Consider the following 23,145-nt stretch of genomic DNA (forward strand, 5'->3'; position numbering starts at 1 on the left):
ATGCTTTAATAATAAGATACAGTACAAAGCATGTGTGAACGAGGCTTGCTTACTGGCGAAATGAACAAAATTGTGCAACAATCAAAAAGCAGCTGAGCAGATCAAAACAAACCCACGTGTGGGTACGGAGAAAACATCACAAAATTTGAAGACAATTTCACTTCTTCACACAAAATGATATATTTGATCAAGAAGATATGATGTTAAGAATATCGTTGGTCAGCTGGAGAAACAGTCCGATTTTGCCTGTGATAGGCAGAAGGTCCCTTTTAATGGTCGTATCAATAACGATGTGATCCTTCCGTGTCTTGCGAGTTGTATGCGGCGGCGGTGAAGGGAGCCACACAGCTTACCGGCTCACACGGTAGAGCTGTGCTGCACTCGCGTGGTAGGAAACTGGCAGCAGTTGCGTTGGAGCCCTCAACGCGCGGCTTATTATGGTCATCTCCTCAAGGTCATGTAAGACGTTTCTCATTCAGTAGCAGTGTGTGTACTGATGCAGATGATCAGATGGGAACAAATGAGCCTCTGAGGTCAAATCAAAGAGGCCCTCGCAGGGGAATTAATAGGCGAGGCAGAAGAGGCATTCAGAAACTTAATCGTGATTTTTGAGTGAGCACTCTGGCGCAGAATATGAGGGGGATAAAAATGATAGCACGTTTGGTGCCGGTGAGATGCATAGACTTGATGAGTCTGATGAATTAATTGATATTCATGATCCTCAGGGGAGAGAAATTCCATCAGAGAATTTCAATGAGTTTGATGTTCAGTATTTTGGTGGAGAATTAGAAAACTTATCAGCGGAGACCTCTTTTGTGAGGCATGAAAATGTTGGAAGTGATGATCCCTTGGAAAAAAATGAAGAATGTGAAGTTGAAGTTGATACTGATTTAAATGAATTTGATCAGCAGTGGTTTGGAGGAGCTGTTTTCGATAAACCAATAAAAAGGAAAGGTCAAATTATTCCAAGTGTAGCTTCAAAGCCATGGTCAGTTGATGCTGATGTAAATGACATTGATAAGCAATATTTTGGAGCATCAGCATCCACAGGTTTAGGTTATCAGACAAATAATCGGGCAGACATTGGACACGGGGAACCAGTGTTTTTAGATACAAGCTGTAATGAAGAAACTATTCTTTGGGAACAGAAAAAAAAGGACCGATTATCATCATTGGAGCAAGAAATGGGTTTAGTACAAGAAAAACTTAGTGAAACAAAATTCAAACTTCATGATGAAGCTACTAGGGTAGACTTCAAAGAGAAAATCAATTCAGAAATGCATGAAAATGTGAAATTTGATGATGACCAAGGTGCAAAAAGTCTTGACATTCCCAGTAAACTACAAAAGGAGCTTATAGCAGAGCGGAAAATCGTAGAACAAAACCAAATGAGACAACAAAATATTCAACATGATGATGATTTAGAACCAGAAGTAAGAGCAACATTGATGTCACTCAAGAAGAAGAAGAAGATGTCCACATCTGAAAAATTACTTGAAAGTATAGATAGCGGTATTGCAACCAGCAATAAGCCATGCTCTGGGTGTGGGGCATTTCTTCAGTGCAATAGTGTGGACAAACCAGGTTTTATGTCCAAACAAAGTTTCTTGTCATTTATGGAGAAGGTAGAAGCAGGGAATATTACCACAACTATGAAAGCATTATGTGTGCGGTGTTGGAATCTGATTAAGCAGAAAGAAGCATTGCATGTCAGTGTCAATCAAGATGACTACACTAACATTGTGAAAGCAATCAGGTGTGTTGATGATAAACTGTTGTTTTCATTTCCAACTTTGAAATACTGAGAACACATTTAAAATAAATTACACTGGTTTTTTCTTTGAGAAGTTTGTTTCCTATTTAGTATTGATTTGAATTACACAACGACTCTTACATTAGGCCAAGTAAAATAAAAAACATGTATATCGTCCCCGCCCTCACCAATTTTTGGAGATTTTCAAATATTTTAGTTATTTTTCCTATTTGCTTCTTTACTTTGTTTCTAAAATTGTTGTACACATGTAATGAAAGGCATGTTCAGATGTTCTTGGTTATCATTTATAAACACATTGCAAACACTTTCTTCAAGCTAGGGGTACGGTAGGGCTTTGGGGAAATAACATAAATATTAGGGGGCCTCCCCGATTTTATAATATGTTGACAAACACTTTGAAATTGCAATTTTACACAGAAATGAATGATAAAAAAATAAAATAATAACAAATAATAAGGACCTCCCTCACCGATTATTTAAAAAGTCCGGACAATATACACATTATTTTTTTTTTAGTTGGCCTTATAATAATAATATTTATTTGAATGGCCAATTTAAGGCAAACAATATAATCCAACATACAAGTAAGTAAATGGTAATTCAGGAAAAAGAAAAGACTTTTAAGTCCAAACACAGAGTGCTTTCCTTACTTCTAATTTCCTAGTTTCTCATCTAGTCCTTCTTCAATCTAATTCCCGGAATACAAAAATCAATTTATTATTCCTGCAATGTTTAGCTGTTGACCTGTTGGTTTTATTTACAAGGCATAAACAAATGTGGACCTATTTATCATTAAAAATCTTCCAAATTGTAAATGATTTGTCAATTTTACTCAGTTCTGAGTCTGTCACACTAAATTACATGGCTCTTGACAATTTTGACATTACTATTTCAGGAAGAAGAGATCCCTTGTACTTGTGATGGTAGACCTACTAGACTTCCCATGCAGCTTCATTCCTAGTTTACAGGATGTGATAGGTAACAAGCATGTGTGTCTGGTAGGCAACAAGATGGACATATTACCTGTGGATTCTAGAGATTACTCTGAGAGAATCAAAAAGCATCTACTAGAGGTAAATTTACTGAAATGATACTTTCTACTATTTTGAAGTCTTTTACAATACCATAGCTCAACCACTCGAGTTGCAATCCTTAAGGCAGTTGGAGGGGAGCATTATTTGCTATGTATTAAGGAACACAGGATATTACAATGCAAATTGTGTACAAATGTAATGTAAATAATGATAATATCAAATTAAAAGAATTGAATTTTTCTTCAATTTTCTTGCAGGCCAGTGTAAAAGCAGGTGTGTGTACAAAAGAGAATGTGCAAGGGATCTTTTTAGTGAGTGCCAAGACGGGATATGGGATAGAGAGGTTGATAACTCAGCTACACAAGAACTGGGGTACTCAAGGAGATGTATATCTACTAGGTAAGTGGTAGGAAAGAGAATGTGCAAGGGATCTTTCTATTGAGTGCCAAGACGGGATATGGGATTGAGAGGTTGATAACTCAGCTACACAAGAACTAGGGTACTCAAGGAGATGTATATCTACTAGGTAAGTGGTAGGAAAGAGAATGTGCAAAGGATCTTTCTAGTGAGTGCCAAGACGGGATATGGAATTGAGAGGTTGGTAACTCAGCTACACAAGAACTGGTGTACTCAAGGAGATGTCTATCTACTAGGTAAGTGGTAGGAAAGAGAATGTGCAAGGGATCTTTCTATTGAGTGCCAAGACGGGATATGGAATTGAGAGGTTGATAACTCAGCTACACAAGAACTGGGGTACTCAAGGAGATGTATATCTACTAGGTAAGTGGTAGGAAAGAGAATGTGCAAGGGATCTTTCTATTGAGTGCCAAGACGGGATATGGGATTGAGAGGTTGATAACTCAGCTACACAATAACTGGGGTACTCAAGGAGATGTATATCTACTAAGTAAGTGGTAGGAAAGAGAATGTGCAAGGGATCTTTCTAGTGAGTGCCAAGATGGGATATGGGATAGAGAGGTTGATAACTCAGCTACACAAGAACTGGGGTACTCAAGGAGATGTATATCTACTAGGTAAGTGGTAGGAAGGAGAATGTGCAAGGGATCTTTCTAGTGAGTGCCAAGACGGGATATGGGATAGAGAGGTTGATAACTCAGCTACACAAGAACTGGGGTACTCAAGGAGATGTATATCTACTAGGTAAGTGGTAGGAAAGAGAATGTGCAAGGGATCTTTCTATTGAGTGCCAAGACGGGATATGGGATAGAGAGGTTGATAACTCAGCTACACAAGAACTGGGGTACTCAAGGAGATGTATATCTACTAGGTAAGTGGTAGGAAAGAGAATGTGCAAGGGATCTTTCTAGTGAGTGCCAAGACGGGATATGGGATAGAGAGGTTGATAACTCAGCTACACAAGAACTGGGGTACTCAAGGAGATGTATATCTACTAGGTAAGTGGTAGGAAGGAGAATGTGCAAGGGATCTTTCTAGTGAGTGCCAAGACGGGATATGGGATTGAGAGGTTGATAACTCAGCTACACAAGAACTGGGGTACTCAAGGAGATGTATATCTACTAGGTACGGTAAGTAGTAGGAAAGAGAATGTGCAAGGGATCTTTCTAGTGAATGCCAAGATGGGATATGGGATTGAGAGGTTGATAACTCAGCTACACAAGAACTGGGGTACTCAAGGAGATGTATATCTACTAGGTAAGTGGTAGGAAGGAGAATGTGCAAGGGATCTTTCTAGTGAGTGCCAAGACGGGATATGGGATAGAGAGGTTGATAACTCAGCTACACAAGAACTGGGGTACTCAAGGAGATGTATTTCTACTAGGTAAGTGGTAGGAAAGAGAATGTGCAAGGGATCTTTCTATTGAGTGCCAAGACGGGATATGGGATAGAGAGGTTGATAACTCAGCTACACAAGAACTGGGGTACTCAAGGAGATGTATATCTACTAGGTAAGTGGTAGGAAGGAGAATGTGCAAGGGATCTTTCTAGTGAGTGCCAAGACGGGATATGGGATTGAGAGGTTGATAACTCAGCTACACAAGAACTGGGGTACTCAAGGAGATGTATATCTACTAGGTAAGTGGTAGGAAAGAGAATGTGCAAGGGATCTTTCTAGTGAGTGCCAAGACGGGATATGGGATTGAGAGGTTGATAACTCAGCTACACAAGAACTGGGGTACTCAAGGAGATGTATATCTACTAGGTAAGTGGTAGGAAAGAGAATGTGCAAGGGATCTTTCTAGTGAGTGCCAAGACGGGATATGGGATAGAGAGGTTGATAACTCAGCTACATAAGAACTGGGGTACTCAAGGAGATGTATATCTACTAGGTAAGTGGTAGGAGAGAGAATGTGCAAGGGATCTTTCTAGTGAATGCCAAGACAGGATATGGAATTGAGAGGTTGATAACTCAGCTACACAAGAACTAGGGTACTCAAGGAGATGTATATCTACTAGGTAAGTGGTAGGAAAGAGAATGTGCAAGGGATCTTTCTATTGAGTGCCAAGACGGGATATGGGATTGAGAGGTTGATAACTCGGCTACACAAGAACTGGGGTACTCAAGGAGATGTATATCTACTAGGTAAGTGGTAGGAAAGAGAATGTGCAAGGGATCTTTCTAGTGAGTGCCAAGACGGGATATGGGATTGAGAGGTTGATAACTCAGCTACACAAGAACTGGAGTACTGAAGGAGATGTATATCTACTAGGTAAGTGGTAGGAAAGAGAATGTGCAAGGGATCTTTCTAGTGAGTGCCAAGACAGGATATGGGATTGATAACTCGGCTACACAAGAACTAGGGTACTCAAGGAGATGTATATCTACTAGGTAAGTGGTAGGAAAGAGAATGTGCAAGGGATCTTTCTAGTGAGTGCCAAGACAGGATATGGAATTGAGAGGTTGATAACTCAGCTACACAAGAACTGGGGTACTCAAGGAGATGTATATCTACTAGGTAAGTGGTAGGAAAGAGAATGTGCAAGGGATCTTTCTAGTGAGTGCCAAGACAGGATATGGAATTGAGAGGTTGATAACTCAGCTACACAAGAACTGGGGTACTCAAGGAGATGTATATCTACTAGGTAAGTGCTCACATCATAATTAATGGGATAATATTAAATAACATTGAATTTTTTATACTATAGTTAAGGAGGCATAAAAAAGCGCAGTGATTTATTATAATAGTGCACTACGCACAGGCACAACGGCTAGATGTTGATCCACAAGCCTCAGCACACTTTATAGGTTCTCGCTGACCACTACGGCCCCACATCATTCCATAAACCATTAAACAATACAGGGACTTGCAGCTAAGAAGCGCACACCCTAGACATTCCGCAGTAGGCCTTCGCAACCAGGGTCAGCTCTCCGAGTTTCGTACAGGTTACAACAAGACAAGTTCCTTGTCCAGGGGAATTTCAAGCTAACTCAATTTTGTACATGAGAGCTTACATGTATTGACCACCGCCGGAGTTAAGGCATGGACTTGCTGGTACTGAATATACAACATATAATGGGAATGTTAAAAGAGTCTTATATCTTCAGTATAACTAGGTTCAAATGCCAGGGAATTATTCCACCTGTAAATCTTGCCAGTAAGACAAAATAAATTGTTTAAGATCTTAATTGTTGTCCATAACTTTTTATCCCCAAACTTGTCATTGGCCCATTCCATGTCAACTCCAGGGATGTGCACACAGCACCTCTTCAATTTTGAGCCATAATTTATTTCTGTTTGTGGTGGTAACCCTTTAAAACTTTGATACCCATCTGCTATTAGAAAAAACTTGTAGAGTTGTACACATTTTGATTTTGCATGTATAATGATTTCATGTACAACTCTATGGAGAAGGCAAACCTAACTAATGTGTTGAAGCTTTTTGATTTTGCATGTATAATTAATTCATGGACAACTGTATGAAGAAGGCAAAGCCAATCTCTCGCAGAAATGTTGTCCAAGAACATATCTTCAACATACCTGAAGTTGATGGTGGGGCAAATTGTCTGACATTGGTTTTCAGGGGGTCAAAATGTAAAAAAAGTGGTTTTGCATGGGTAATATCTCAGCTAAATGTATTCTAATATGCTCAATATTGGATAAGAGTAATGTCCTACCAAAGGGCTCTGACTGGCAAAAAAAATGGACAATAAAATTATTTTTTACTTTTGGAGTTCTGACCCCCCAAAGTTGGTCCTGGTTGAACGGTTGCATTTTGAGGGCCCTATATCTTTTAAAGTAAAGGAGTTACAAGTTTTCTGATAGCAGATTTGAATTCTACACCAAAAAAAGTACCCCAGGATACATACTTTTCACAGTTTTAAAGGGTTCCCTTTATACATTTATGGACCTCCAAACATCGTCTTTCGCGTTGCGACACATTTTTTACGCTGACCCCCCTAAATTTCAAATTGATGCCACGGGAAAACTAAATGGAGTATGAAGCTCAAATTTTCAGGATTTTACTTTCTCATCAATATCTACCACCACACAGAAAAAGAAAAAATTGAAGAGGTGCTAGGCGGTGCACATCCCTGAGTTGACATGGAATGGGCCCATTGCTTTTATAATGAGGTGCTCACTCTTATTATTGTCAAATGTGAGACAAATTTTTGCATTTGTGCTCTGCAAAATATAAATATGTTTAATATCATATTCTGTGCACATTTTGTAGCATGAATAAAAAAATTCTTGGAATTTCATCATTTTCATTGTATTAGGAACAGCAAATGTTGGCAAATCCACCTTATTCAATCGCCTACTGGAGTCGGACTACTGCAAATCAAAAGCATCTTATCTCATGGGTAAAGCCACAATATCCCGCTGGCCTGGTACCACCCTCAACCTGCTGCGTTTCCCAATCATGAACCTCAACAAGACACGTGTCGCGCAGAGGGTTGAAAGGTTAAAGGCTGACAGAGAAGCAGACAAGAATCGTTTGATGGAGGACAAGTTCTCTAAGATGCGAGGGCAACATGATGCGCCAAAGAAAGAGCTTGATACCACAGGTTATTTTAAAGGTATGTAGAAGAGGATAGAAAGTCATATTAAAATATAATTCATCTCACAAACATTTAGACTTTAAAAGGCTTTATTTACAGGTATTATCATCAATTGAGGTGCTCATTATAAGTGGTTCACCATTATACATAATAAATTTTAGTTTGTGGCTATGTTATTAACAAAATGATGACACATCTTTGCAGAAAGTAGGTAGCTTCATTACACACCCCTACAGATGACATAACCATAATCTTCCACAGAGGGAGTGTTAAATTTCAAATAGGGTCACCCATTCAGGTAACCCAATTTGAAATTCACACTCCCTGTGTGGAAGATGAAGGTCATGTCTTCCATAGGGGCCAGTGTATGGATTTCAACTGGAATAACCCATTTGGAATCTATAATAGCAGTAGTATTTGTAAATCCAATCCTAATTCAAAATGTAACCGCAATCTAGATATTTATTCCATTAAATTTAAACACAATGTTAACTTTTTATCTAAAATTCTGCTAATTAAATGTCTTGTTTTCTCTTAACAGACAATGTAGGTCGTACTTTTGACTACTACAAGGACATCAAGGAGCTAGATTTTCATATCGGGGAGGATCCTTTTAACATAGTACTTGGTAAATCATCAGAACATGCACCAGCTCCCAAGTCTGAGAGCAAGCTACCCTTTGATTTTCATCCCAATGAATTTGATGATGGTAGATGGTTTTATGATACACCTGGTGTTATCCATAATCAGCAGGTATGGTTGGGCTTTGGGCATGGTACGATTTTATAAGAGGTTTAATTCTGAAGGAGGGCGAGTTAGTGCAGCGGTAGTTCCCTCGCTTTGCACCACTGAGGTCCCGGGTTCAAGCCCCGGCGTGGCCCAAGGACTCATGTGTGTTCATCAATAAATTTGTATATCTGCTGTTGGGATTGGTTCTAATAGCACAGCACCTGTGTACACACATTTAACATTATGAGTGATGATTCATTGTCTACAGTCAAGTCCAAATATGTGCATTTTTTTAAGGTTAGCAACTATTTTAAACTTGCAATTTGGTAGTTCACAGCATCTTGCAAATGTTAGTGAGCTTTGGCAAAAATTGCATTGATCATTTCATATCGAGTGTGTAGGAGAATTTAAATATCACAGATATACTTTTGTTGGTCCTGTGGTTCTTGAGTTATGTTGTAAAGAAAGAAGGCTGAAACAACAACACTTTTGTAAAACATACATATCTTAATCACAACAATAAATTAAGCAAGTTTTCAAAATATACGATTGTAAAATGAACTTTAGCAAAACATCAAGGTGTTATTTTTCAGGAATATATTGAATTAGATAATGAAAAGCAATATTTTGGCTGCTTCAACCAACAATACCTTGTCTACCCTTAAGGAGGCACACAGGATCACTAATTATCCATTATTATTCACCTCATAACTCGAAAACTATTTATGTAAAGTATATAAAAGTATACATTTTTTGAACGGAAATGAGCTCATAAATCCATTTAAAATGTCAGTTTGGGGTCAAAAGTACAATTTTCGTGAAAATCCAAAAAACGGCTTTTTTGACCAAAAATTTTTGGTCCGCCATAAAAAAATTATTTGAAAATCAAAAACTGTAAAACATGAATTTTATTAATTTAGACAAATAAATCTAGAAAGTGTTTTTTTATTTTTTTGAAATTTTGCTTAGTTTTTAAAATATAGGCAAAAAATCAGTAAAAACGTGTGACCCGTGTTCAAATTTTTGAATCATGGGTAATAAAAAAAGTTCTAGGCCCTAATTTAAAAAAATGAAAAACACTATCTAGATTTTGGCCATATCTAAACGCTTGACTTAAAAACTTACCTCAGTGATGCTTCATTTAGACGCTATGGCGGACCAAAAATGGTTAAAAGTGGTCAAAGTGAACTTGCCGAAAATCGCGATTTAGACAAATACAGCAGATTTTAGGTCCATTTTGAAGATTATTCCATGAATATATAATCCGTGACTTGTGACGCTTGGTCAAGTTAGAAAATGAGAAGGGCGCCCAACTGCAGCAGATTGGCATTTTTGGTGATTTAGAAGGTAAAATATACAATATGAAAAAATTATCCGTGCACATTCGGCATATGTTTATCCACATGGTGTAGCCATTTTATTTACTGCAGTCTTGTTTCCATGGTGCAGCAGAGCTTCCGGCAAGGCCGCTGACGTCAGCGTCGGCGTTTGAGGAGCGACAGGGCTCATGGACAGACAGACAGGTTACGCTAATAAGTTGCACAGTGCATGGTCGTGTTGCCGCCGAATCTAAACCATGATTATTTAAGTACAATTTTGTCCTGTTCCGTATAAAAAAAGATCATGCTCTGTATTAAAATTTATGGACATCAGAACATTAAAATTAGGATAGAATAACTGACCAGCAATTATTTTAGCAGATAATCAGGAAGTTTTATGAAATGAAAAATAAATTGAGACATAAATCATGATAATTGCGATTTCTGTTTTGTATTAATTTTCATAATTTTGCTTTAAAAATGCAATGTTTTTAATTTATCGTTTTTGGTGATTTTCTTTTTTCTTTCTTTCTTTTTTTTTTTTTTGGTGTTGACAAAATATTGCATTTTATGTTCATTGTCCTTTTCTGAACCGCAAAACATGATGTTGTTACTACTGTTGCTTTTTTTTTTAGTTGGTGCTTGAGAGGCACCACAGCGCCCGTCCGCACTAAAGATAGGCATTTTAACGGCCGTTATAGCTAGGCCTACACCACAGGAATCCCAAGTAATATTTTAAAAGATTCTGATGTGTCGCATTACTCAATATTCCGTTTTTGTTATTGTAATTGTTTGTTGTTATCATATTTTATTTGTAACTTTTTACGGAATATCAAACACGTACAAAAGTCATAGGCCTATCATAGGCCTAAAGCCACAATAAAGTTGTAAAATATTTTGTACCGCATAAAAAGTGAATAAAATACAACAACAAAAATTTTAAAAAAGTGTGTCTGTTGTTGTTTTCAATCAAATAAACATGTAAAAAGTGAGGGTAAAAGTTGTAATATGTCTTGAATAAACTTCTTGTATTAAAACGAAAAAAAGGTAGGCTTATAGGCCTATATTAAACGGGCAAAACACAGAAAGGTCACAAGAAAACTGAAAAACACGGAAATTTACATAGCCTAACAAAACCGAATTTCAAAAGTAGAAAACGAAACACTTATGGCTTTAAATTAGATTGTGATTTATGCAGTAGGCCTACCGCATATAGGCATCATGCTATAAAGAGCGTTTTAAAACACTGCATGAAAACATTCACGAAAAATGCTTTAAAGCAGTTTACCTTTTAAAGTATGCAGAAAACATTATAAACGTGAAAGTTGAAAGCCAGACAAACATTGCAAATAAAAAGGCATTCGGCCAAAACATTCACAAAAAGTGTTGTAAAACCAAAAGCCTTTATCGCAATCATGGTATATGGTAAACCTAATAGGCCTACTAATGGAAATGTAGTTAAAATGGGTTATGAAAAAAGCACAAATTTGCGTTTTCGATTATATTTCTCGTTTGAAATTATTATTTAGCATTAAACCATTCATGAAAATGCTTTCTTAAACGCGTGCTCGCTATGCCGATTTCAAATATCGACATTTTTGACATAGAGTTGTAGGCCTATATGCCTAGATGGTCGATATGATGTATTGAAATGTCAACGCTTTTTGACATTGCGTTACTGGTCAATCAGGAGTAAAGAACGTTTGAAAACGAATCTTAAATCCGTGTTTTAATAACACTTTGAAACATTATTCAGGGCCTTAGGTATCTAATATAGGCCTACCGGTAGTAACTATATTTTTTATGGTCTTCAAAATTAAGACAGGCTGAACGACCGCAGTGGCTCCCGAACCAAGGCTGGGACTGCATAAAATATAAGCTAATATAGGTCTATATTCTTGTCCAACTAATAACAATGAAATGAATGAATGAATGAATGAAATAAAACAAATTTTTAAACATAACATAATAAGCCTAATGATGTACTATACGGCTAAGTCTAGCCTACTAGCAAACTATTTAGGGCCTACGCTTTCTATCGTATCTACCAGATTGCGTCATCATTACAGGGCTTCTTACGGCCCGGGTAACTACTTCTTACAGATAAATTTCATCTTTTCAAGTTCAGAATGAAACTTGAAAAACAAAACAAAATCAAACAAAAAATTCACTATTATGTTCAAATAAAACAAAACTATAATTTATACCACTATATCAGCACTTTTTTGGCGTAAATTTATCGAGTAGGCCTACTGATTCTGGGACGGGACGGTGGTGGTCTGTCGGCCCGCAGTTTCAAGAATGCAATGGCGCAAGCTTTACCTACCATGGAAGAGATCAATACGATAAAATACGGTAGTGATCGCGATTGGTGACTCCAGCGCCTCAATCAGTAATCACCTCGTCCATCCAGTTTACCATGTGTGCGTGTCTTTGCTAGCTGTATGCCGCAGATGCAGCGTTCGAGAACGCGATCTATTGCGGAAAACAATGATTTATTTGCTTTTGCATTTTGACGAATTTTTAATGAAAAAGGGTCTTTAAAATAGCTTTTCTTATGGTTCAAATTTTAAGATTTCTTTAAAATCTATTAATGACAAGATAAAATACGGTTTGAAGATGACATTAGTGATGAAAACTCAATTTTGGCCATGTAACACTTCAGTGATCCTGTGTGCATCCTTAAGATGTTCAAATGTTATTATTCATTTGTCTATTTAGGTGCTTACGAAGCTGACATTAAAAGAACTGAAAGCAGTAGTCCCAGAAACAGTGATTCAGCCAAAAACAGTGGTGATAAAACCAGGCCAGACTTTCTTCCTTGCTGGCCTTGGCAGACTAGACTATTTACAGGTAAGTTAGCACAACACTTTGGATGGGGGTATTCCAGTTGAAATCCATACACCCCTGTGGAAGACAGGACCTTAATCTCCCACACAGGGAGTGTGAATTTTAGATGGTGTTACCTGAATTGGTGTCTCCATTTGAAATCTACACCCCCTGTGTTGGAAATTAAGGTAATGTCTTCCATATGGGGTTGCATGGATTTCAACTTGAATAACCCAATATGTATAGCCATGGAAATGTGACATCTCAAGGGTGACATTGTCCTTCTTAATAGTTTTATAGTAACACAAACAAGGGGCAAATTTATATGTTTAAAAGTGGGATTATGTTTTAGACATGTGAATGCAAAGAGAGCAGAATCTGTTGGTGATGCTGTCACCATAAACTGAATTTACTGCAGTGTTAGATCTGTAAATCTGTTGCAAACTTATAGGCCTACTTGATATATAACCAGGTGAAATCTTCAAGATTGAGCACTAACTCAGTTCATTGAAATAATTATCACTTCTATTTCACTGCCTATGCATCACCTCCTGCAACCATGAAATTTCCATCACAAATTATTACTGGAGGAAACAAAAACAGACGAACCGAAATGGGGGTATACTGGTATGACTTCACATCATGCCCAATTATAGTATAATGAACAGTCTTCAAATCCTGTCGTATACATTATACATGTACGATGTACATTGGTATGCAAGAGCTCGCTGATGACTCCTGAGCAACAAGTGACTGACTTTTGATTAATTAATGGAGGAAAGCGTTTTTCCCAACATAACAGAAAGTAGTCTACCTCTTTAGTCAATAGCTTAACAACTGAGTGTACATTTAGCTATAGTCTGCAATGGTTTGGTCACAAGCTCACTGATCATAAGAGTCTAATTATTAGCAATAAGCAATTGTGTTGATCCATCTCATTGACCAATTCTAAATTACCATCCATCAATCCTATCGTAACATATTTCTTATTCTTTCCTTTCCTAGGGTGCTGCATCCATATACTTCACACTATTCACTTGTAGAAGGCTTCCGATCCGTGTGGTCAAAACAGAAGAGGCAGACTCTTACTATGCACAGCATGCAGGACAGAAATTACTAGCGGTAAATTGGGATAACAAGATTACATTGTCATTGACAAAATTTCAAGAATAAAGGAGATGAATGTTCGGAAGGTCATTTTTAAATAAATCAGATTTGTTGGAATTACTTGAAATCAAGAACATTCTCCATGCAATAAGTTCAAATTTGATGACTCATGTTGACTGTGTGGGCTCATGTGTTTTAATAGCTTATAAAAACTTAAGTACTATTTAAGGCTCTCACCAATTCCCGGGTACCCGAGTTCCTGCCCGTTCTTGGCCTACCCGGGTCCGAATTCACGGGTCAAAGTACCAAAAAAAAAAAAAAAAAAAAGAGAACCACTGGACCTATTCTGAAGTGCTAGGATCACTTACAGGTAATTTGAAAAAAAATTTAAAAAAAAAATTACTGTTTGTAACTTAGCTATGCAAACCACAAACTAATATTTACCTCTTCATCTATCACATTATTATACATGCATGGAAAACCAAAGCATTTATAATATGTGATAGATGAAGAGGTAAACATTAGTTTGTGGTTTACATATTAAGAATAACAAACTGTAATTTTTTCGTAATTTTTTTCAATTTTTTTTTTCAAACTGTGAATGATCCTAATGATCTTAGCATTTCAGAATAGGTCCAGTGGTTCTCCAAAGTCACCGAAAACTTTGAAAAAAAGTTGAGAGCTCTAGTACTATTAAAGACAACCGATGGAGCCAGACAAAGCAATATTTAAGATTCATGCCATCTTTATCAGACAAACTTGTCAGCTTTCATTTGTCCAAGATCTATAGCTGTGTCCTAGTAAGAATCAGTGTGCGAAAAGGCACAGTGGGGTCAATTCCCATCACTTTTGCTGTCAGTAGGGGAGATGCATCCAGTCGGTGGGAAACTATGGGGCTACCAATTCAGACAAAGCGAGCTGAACATTTTTAAGCAGTCGGGGGGTAATCGAGACCTATGTCCCCCATCACTGGTAAGAATGTTAACTGTAAGTTTGAATAACCAAGCAAGGAAAATGAATCTAATAGACTTAAGTTTGTCCGTTGACAAGGTTAATTTATTTGTTTTTGTTGAAACTGGATTTGATTCTCATCATATTTACTCATGAGAATCAACTGTTATTCCTGTAAACCATTAAATTATAGAAGTAACCTCCTGGTTGGTGAACATGTGTGCTCAATTCAGTAGGGCAAATCATGGTAGGACTGCGAGAGCATTGTATGTGAACTACTCCTTCCAAAATAATACAGCAGTAAATTTTGAAGGTTAAAATATATGATTCCAAGGTTTAAAGAAGGAGAGCAACCTGATTGTAGCCAACTATAATTTTGTCAATATACAGGTACCAATGGGTGGTGACGACAGGATGAAGAGTTTCCCAGCTTTGGAATCATTTGACATGGATGTGAAAGGCATTGGTTGGAAAGAGAGTGCAGCGGATATTCTATTCTCTTCAGCAGGTGAGAATCTATCAAGACTTTATGGTAGTGAGTGACAGAGATAAATCCATTGACATAGAAAGGAACAGTGTCTTAGCTGGTCACCCATCATTTTGACAAGAAGTTTGTCTTTGGCAGATTCAAAATCATACTTTTGGCAGATAACTAAGATTTGTTAAACTTAAAAATAGAATAAGTCTGAAATGAATAGTCAAGGCAAAACATATTTCAACTAACTGAACACTGTAAGCTGCTGAAGCCTGATTTACTGATTAATGTTTGTGAAGTCAAATTGACTAATTTAAGAAGGTAAACTTGTTCAAATGATGGGCAAGCTTCAATTTCTTGGTAATTAAGACATTGGAAGTGAAGGTATCTGTTCTCTTTAGCAGGTAAGTGTCTAAAGTCTATACATCTACCTCGAGTCACCGGCACTGGCGATCAATGTGCCACATATGTACACGCAAGAAACCACGCTAAGCCAACGCAGCACACGCTAAACTTCAAAGCTAGTGCCAGTGACTCAAGGTAGATATACAGACTATAGAAATAAGTTGATATGGAATTGAACATAGCTTGGGATGAGGATGTTGCAGACATTCTGTTCTCAGGTGGTGAGATATATACTACAGTAGTATTGAAGCCTTGAAGCTGTACTTTAGTACTTGGATCAAAACCAACCAAGACAACAGACCTAGGCTGATCAAATTTTGACCAGTAACCTACATTGTGATTTTCTCCAGCTATCACCATCATTCCTGTTAGTCTATACATAGCAGATTATAGCAATGGGGCAAAATCATAGACTAATATAGACTATTTATCAACAGTCAAAGTCCCTGTGCTTTGTATGCTAGGAATTCTCACATATTCATGAGGGTCGATCGCTCGACCGTGCGTGTGTAACAATACACGGTATGTACATAGCAGTTTAGTCTGGGAACGATTGGCCCTCATTATCGGGTGATGCTGAGACTTCAACTGTTTGTCTGTATCTCTTAATCCATGGGCAAGATGTAAAAGATGCAGTTGATACTCTGCTGTAAGTGCATTTGCTGAAGATGACACAACATGCTAACATTCTTGGTCTGTCATATATGACTATGTTACCATACATGATGCATCATCCATTGCATTAAGCTGTCCACTTGCATTACACCAGCAACCATACTTCTTTCATTGGTCAATGTGAGGTGGTGAAAAGCAATAAATGGCAAGCTGGCAGTGTGTAGGAGGGAGGAAAGGGATTCTAAGTGGTTGGATTGGTGGGTAGGTATAATTGGAGACTGGATTAAAAAAACTAGTTTACATCTGACGATCACCTTCCCCAGGGCTACAAAATCCACGGTATCGTGGTACCGGCGTTCCCAGAAAAAAATTCATAGTTGCAGAAAAAACTGAAGGTGGAATTTTTTTTTTTTAATTTGATTTTTCCAATGTTTTTCCTAACCTTACACGAACCCATCTCCAAAACCTTATTGTAACTATACAAACCCATCCAAGCCCATCTAACCTAACACCTTTGCCCCAACCAAAAGGGAATTTTTGCCCAAAAAAGCATCAAACGCTACGGTCCGGGCGCTTCCCGTCCATGCGCTCGCAGAAAATATTCCAAACAGCAGTTCACGTTCCCAGAAAGGAAATTATTTTTCACTGTCCTGATTACTTCCCACAACCTGTGATTGGTTAGTAGCACGTAAACGAAAAGGTGATTCATCTGGTGCCTTTATTGGAGAAAAGGAATCACAGAAAATGATGAAAAATGATGGTACTTTTACAAGGAAAAAAGTAACTTTCCTAAGCATTGTTGATGTAGTGCCTTTAGGAAATAAAGTTTCCAATTACTGTGACCTATCTTTAGATGAATAGCAATGTAAATATTGACATTAAATAAACAAACACATAATCAAACAATAAGTAACATAAAATATAAGTCTGTAATAACTGTCCATACTGCACAGGAAAACCACATCATTGACTGGGAGAGGCTAAAGTTTTGCACATCATTTCTTCAATCCTACAAATGTACCTCTTCAATCAAATAACATAGAGGGCATCCTCAGCAATTGTTTCAATATGGCTTAAGGTAGTACTACACACCTGGCCAATTTTGTGCCTATTTTTGCATTTTTCTCAAAAATTATAGTGCATTGGTGACAAGTATGATATGTATATTATAGGGGCAAGGACTACAACTGCTACACTGGAAATTTTATTTCAACACAGACAACAGTTGTGGAGTTAAAGTCAAAAATGAGGGAAACCCAATATTTGATCAATAAATCAATAACTACTTGCCTTGAGTTGCTGAATTTTCAGTGCAGTAGTTGACGCCCTTGCCCTATATAATATACATATCTTACTTGTCACCACGCGCTATAATTTTGAGAAAAACACAAAATAAGCAAAAATTGGCTAGGTGTAGTAATACCCTTAATCCATTTAAGATGTTGGTAAGAATATCAGGAAGTGTTATTTACACGTAAAAGAATGGATGCAGATAAATATGAAAGCCCAAGTTTTATGAAATCTTACATGATGCCTTTAATTTTGACATGTTATTCAGGTATATTCCCGGCCCCCCCACACAAAAGTTGACAACCATGAGAGTTACCAAATCTTTCAAAAGCCCCCTTTTGCAATGATTTTTCATCAAATTTACCCCCTTTTTCATGCAAAATCGAGGACAAAATATGGCCAAAAACAACCCCTTTTTTGCGGTTTTCAATGACTAGAATTTCAAACACCCGCTTTCAATGACACTAAATATTGACATAAAATTTCTGGATTTTCTCAATTACCCTTTTATCAAAATTTCATGGACAGTGCAAATTAAATACCCCTATTATGCTAATTTCACTGTCAAATTTCACGGACAATGCAACTTAAATACCCCCTATTTTGCCAATTTCAAGGTCCTTGCTACTGGTAAAAAAATAACCCCTTTTCTGCGCAATTTGGTAACTCTCATGGTTGTCAACTTTTGTGTTGAGTTGGGGGCCGGGGGTATATTTATATAGTTTCACATTATATTGTCTCTGCATATAGCAGCTTGTACCCTGTCCTAGTTCCCTAATCTAGTGCAACTTGCAGGACCCTTTCTTTTTCTTCACATACACAGATCATAATAAAGAATAATCAACATCAACAATCAAAATTATGTTATTGTAAAAAATTAAAAAATTTAATACAAATATGATTTTCTCAGATAGAATTGTAGGGATTGACAAGAGTCGACCTTTCCTGTACGTTTGATTATTATAATATGCTTACTTTTTGTTTTTGAAGGAAAAAATAAAATGTAATTTTTCATGAATTCTATTTATTATGTGAATTATATGAAAATGCATAGATTAAAGTTTGATTAAAGAATGTTGGAAGGGGCATCCTTCACTTCAGTCTAGATAAGATTTTAAATTACATGTCAATCTGTCCAAATGGCATTAGGGACCGTTCACAAACACTTGTAAGGGGGGGGCCTGATGCAAAAAAATTTTATCACGAAAATTTTTCGGGGCCCCCCTTTACAGACCTCGTAAATTTCAGGGCCCCCCTTTTTGACATGAAAATTATGGGTCAACCCTATAGCAAAGCATATAAACTCATTTTTTAAGGGCCCCCCTCAGGAGGGTAAAATATTTTCAGGGCCCCCTTTTTGCATCAGCCCCCCTTACAAGTGTTTGTGAACAGTCCCTTAATGCTCTGCTGCTCTGTACTCCTATCTGAGCTAAACTTGATTGTAATGTACACATTCTTATTTTTCTTTTATAAAAATTGATGCTATACAAAATGATCCATCGGTAGCAGATGATTTTAACAGACTGCATAAATGACCTACCTCAGTGGCGTAGCCAGGATTTTGGAACCGAGGGGGCACAACTTGTAAATGTACCGACGGAAATATTTTTTACCGACGGAAGTTGTGATTTGTTGACCCACAAATTTTTTGCATGGTTTGAAAAAAAGTGAAGAGCAAAAAAAAAAAAGAAAGGATAATAGGCGGTACTTTAACATAAAAACACATAATTTTTATGGGTAATTCACAATTTTTCATCATTTTCTTTACAATTCTCCCTTTTTCCTGTCACCCTGGGTGAAAAATAGTCTATTGTTAACCCAATTTTTTTTTCAACAACGCCTTCCGTCTACCGTCGGCCTTACATGAACTGACGGGTGGGGGGCATGCCCCCCCCCCCCTGGCTACGCCACTGACCTACCTTACACAATTTCCAAACCTAATTTGGTCAGTTTTATGTTGTGAATTATAAACCACCCGATTTCTGGAGGTCCATGCCATCAAAATTGATTTTTCCCCCTCCAATACTTGCTGCTTTGTATTTTGTTCACCACTAATGCTCAAAGCGCATGCACTTTAATAATGTGTAAATAAGTACCCAAGCAAGTAAATTAAATTTGATGTCAAAATTATGTGTCCCCTTTCTTTTTTAACCACCCTGTACTGCAGAACAGGTATAAATTGATAGGCAGTGGGTTAGGATGACTGGAGCCTGCATTGTTTTCATTCCAAACAATATAACAGAAGTGTGTCACTTCGTTTTGTGTCCGTATACTTGATACACTTGAAAGGCTTGTTGGTTTTCGTTGCTTTCAACACATGTTGGATTGGGGAATTGCATTTTTTTATGCACTGGGTTTTATTAAGAGCTATTTTGGTCAAACAGATAAACACTTGCGATTTGTAACAAGAGATGTACAGTTGTTTTTATATCTCAGTGAAGAGTTATTTTACACCTACATTTTTGTGTCTTGTTGTTTGGTTACCCTTTGCATTTCTCACAATACTCCAGTGAAATAAATATCACAAGGATCTTTTGTTAGATTGATTTCCAAAATTCTGTTATTACACAGTATCAAAAACCTCGTAGGCTGTATGTATGTGTGTCTGTTTTAACCACAACTGTGGACTTTTGTATGAATTTATTTAAACTCATGGCCTGGCCATCCATGGTTACAAGACCCATTCCAGAGGGCGAACACCTTTGGAAAGAATTTATAGGTCCCCCCCCCCCCCCATTCCAGGTATAATCCCAGCAAACACAAAAATATTTTCAAACCATTTTAAACATGTTATATTTTGGGTTTTGGTTTAGATAACGTTTTAATAACATTAACTGTCGGGTTATATAAAGGTCATGCAAACGTTTTAAAACGTTTTGTATGAAAACACACTACAAGTTATAATTTAAAAATGTTATTGTAAAATATTTTTTGTAAGTTTTTTGACAAATATTTTGTCAGCACTTAAATAACATTATGTTAGAATATTTGCAGTAGGTTATCAACAAATGTTTTTGAATGTTATGAAAATGTTTTATGTCCTTTATATAACCGGACATTTAAACGTTTTCTGCAACCTTTTCTAACCTTTTGCGAATGATGTCGAAAACGTTTTGTGTTTGCTGGGTTGTCAGGTCATTCAATCATGCATACAAGTGACATGAAATTAAGGTCATGTTCACAAGCATCACATACATGTTTGAAAATGTAATCCTCACTAACATCTCTCGTTCATTTACTTGTAATTTCCCCAGGTTGGGCATCGGTCACAGCAGGGGGTGGTATGGAGGTGAAGCTTAGGGCCTACACACCTGGAGGCAATGGCTGCCTTTTGCGTCAACCATCATTGCTGCCTTATGCGATACTGATGAAAGGTCAGCGCATCAAGGGGACACCATATTATGGCATCAATAGAGACAAGCTTGTGAAGTTCATGTCATGATGTGGAAAGGTCAAAGGTCAAGGTTCAAAGGTGAGCTTGCAATACACTGGGAGCTTGATCTTGTGATAGGCCAACATATTTTATGTGATGATGTTTGTTGAATATGTTTCTACCAATGAACATGGCAAGGTTTGTACTTGCCAAAGATCAGTAAATGTGAATCTACAATGATGCTGTCATGTACTATACTTGTACAGCCAAAGATAATGCAATACATGCATACTTATTTTGTACAAAGGAATTATTGGTATTGCTGCATTGCCAGTTTTGATACATCTACATCTTCGTTCCAACATGTTTTGTACTGAGGGATTTATCTTCTTAAATTGTAAAATACTTGAACCTGAACATCACTGAAATGGAAATCATGGAAGTGCCGCTATTGACCAGAGTCAAATATTACTTTTAAGTATCATTTGAAAATTGAGATCAACTGAAATTGTGTTTTTGCAGGAAGTTATGATTGTGATATTTTTCATTTGTTATTGTCAGTACTTGATTGCTACACCATATCTGCTATGCACAAGTTACTTGGAATCAGCTGCATCTTCATCATGTTTATTTGAGTTGAGACCAGAGGAGATATCTTACACTTCCCACAATGCATTTCTTCACTGTACTGATTTGCTATTCATTGCAACATTGGTTGATTAACAGCTCATCCAAATCTTGCAATTGAGGTATCTCTTGTCACTATCTACACATGGCGCACTGAATAGCAAATCAGTGCAGGGAAGAAATGCATTGTGGGAAGTGTAAGATAACTTCTGAGGTGAGACATTTTCTGCAAAATTTCCAGCATTGTGCTAGCAGTATACGTCCTGCTTTTTTGCTATACCCCTAGTAAACTTTGGATTTAAGTGATTGTTTATTGAATTTAAGTGGTGTTTAGTTACTATATGCATGTAATGCATTGTGGCGATGTCATTCAGTAAGAGCTACATACACAGACGTTGTGATGCTTGCACTTTAAGACACCAGTCATCATATGATTTTTGGTCCTTTGCGGATACTTGCTAGCGTTATATTCTTTTGATCCCCATGCATGACAATCCAGTATGTTGGATTTGACATAGCATTACACACAGGACTATAGATTACTGACTGACTCTCACAGTCTCGCCACTCGGGTAAACCTTTTTTGACAATCTTTTTATAACCTAATATCGTCGGCAGAGTGCAACACTATCGTAAGTGCAGTAGAATGTAATAGCTGCCTTTTGTAAAATACCTATTGTTTGCAGTACAATCCCCTCATCGTGCTCATTGTAAAGTGTTGATGTTTTGTATACTTTCCTGATGGCCACTAAGCTAACCCCAAGATATCACATTTACATGTAGTTGGGTGTTTTTTCTAGTGTTATTGGTTAAAAGTAAGTCCATGTATTAAAATGTTGCAAATGGCAGCTATTGCATTCTACTGCACATACGATAGTGTTGCACTCTGCCGACGATATGAATTCATGTCTTGTGTGTCAGCTTTATTTGTCTCAATATTTTAGTGCAAATACTGCTAGGTCATGCTCCTCTCCTGACCTGCCCTTACTTTGAAGTTGTCATAAATGTTTCAGTGTAGAGTTTCTACCCAGGTTTGGCCTTATAAGAAAGAGCTTGAAGATTGTTTTCCACCAAAATTCCTGATAAATGATCAAATGAAACATTTCCATTACCAGTCTATGATATCGAATTGATTAATTCAAATTAAACAATCTATTGATGTTAGCACTGGGTAGTAGCCATTACTGCCAGTAGACAGGAAGTCTGGAAAGTTGACCTCAATGCTGCGGGTTTTAAATGTGCTTTTAAATGGGACAGCAGTGACCTTGGCCAATTTTTAGACCAAAATGTTGGATTTTTCAGATTTTTTTCTAAGTTTGTGAGAGCATAACAAGACTATCCGTCGATGGATTTTTATTTCCGTCTGTAAATATTTTTAAATTAATTTTTCATAACATATTAAAAAGGCAGAGACCCTGGCTGTATAATAAATTAGCTAGGTAACTTTTGAGTAACCTTGGTGAAAATTATCAAAAAAGTGCCTATTCTTTTGTGTGTGTACGGTCCATCACCTGTCACTTGTTAATCTTGTAACATGTCTAATGGCGCTGCCCATGCCCAATCGATGAATTGTTTAATTTGAATTAATCAATTCGATATTATAGACTGATTATGCAATACAAAACAAAGTGCATCA

At 37.2% G+C, this 23,145-nt stretch overlaps 1 protein-coding gene across 1 annotated transcript; it reads left to right on the forward strand.

Annotated features, from left to right (window-relative positions):
* The first annotated feature begins 95 nt into the window (after positions 1 to 95).
* LOC140148600 (nitric oxide-associated protein 1-like) lies at positions 96 to 21,503 on the forward strand. Its single transcript, XM_072170614.1, has 9 exons — positions 96 to 1,756; positions 2,670 to 2,847; positions 3,066 to 3,207; positions 7,508 to 7,807; positions 8,331 to 8,542; positions 12,559 to 12,690; positions 13,672 to 13,788; positions 15,115 to 15,232; positions 20,764 to 21,503. The coding sequence occupies exons 1-9, from the start codon at positions 675 to 677 to the stop codon at positions 20,949 to 20,951; spliced, it is 2,469 nt and encodes an 822-aa protein (XP_072026715.1). The 5' UTR covers positions 96 to 674; the 3' UTR covers positions 20,952 to 21,503.
* The last annotated feature ends 1,642 nt before the right edge of the window (positions 21,504 to 23,145 follow it).

The sequence above is a fragment of the Amphiura filiformis genome, chromosome 1, assembly GCF_039555335.1.
Source record: "Amphiura filiformis chromosome 1, Afil_fr2py, whole genome shotgun sequence".
Classification (NCBI taxonomy): Eukaryota; Metazoa; Echinodermata; class Ophiuroidea; order Amphilepidida; family Amphiuridae; genus Amphiura; species Amphiura filiformis.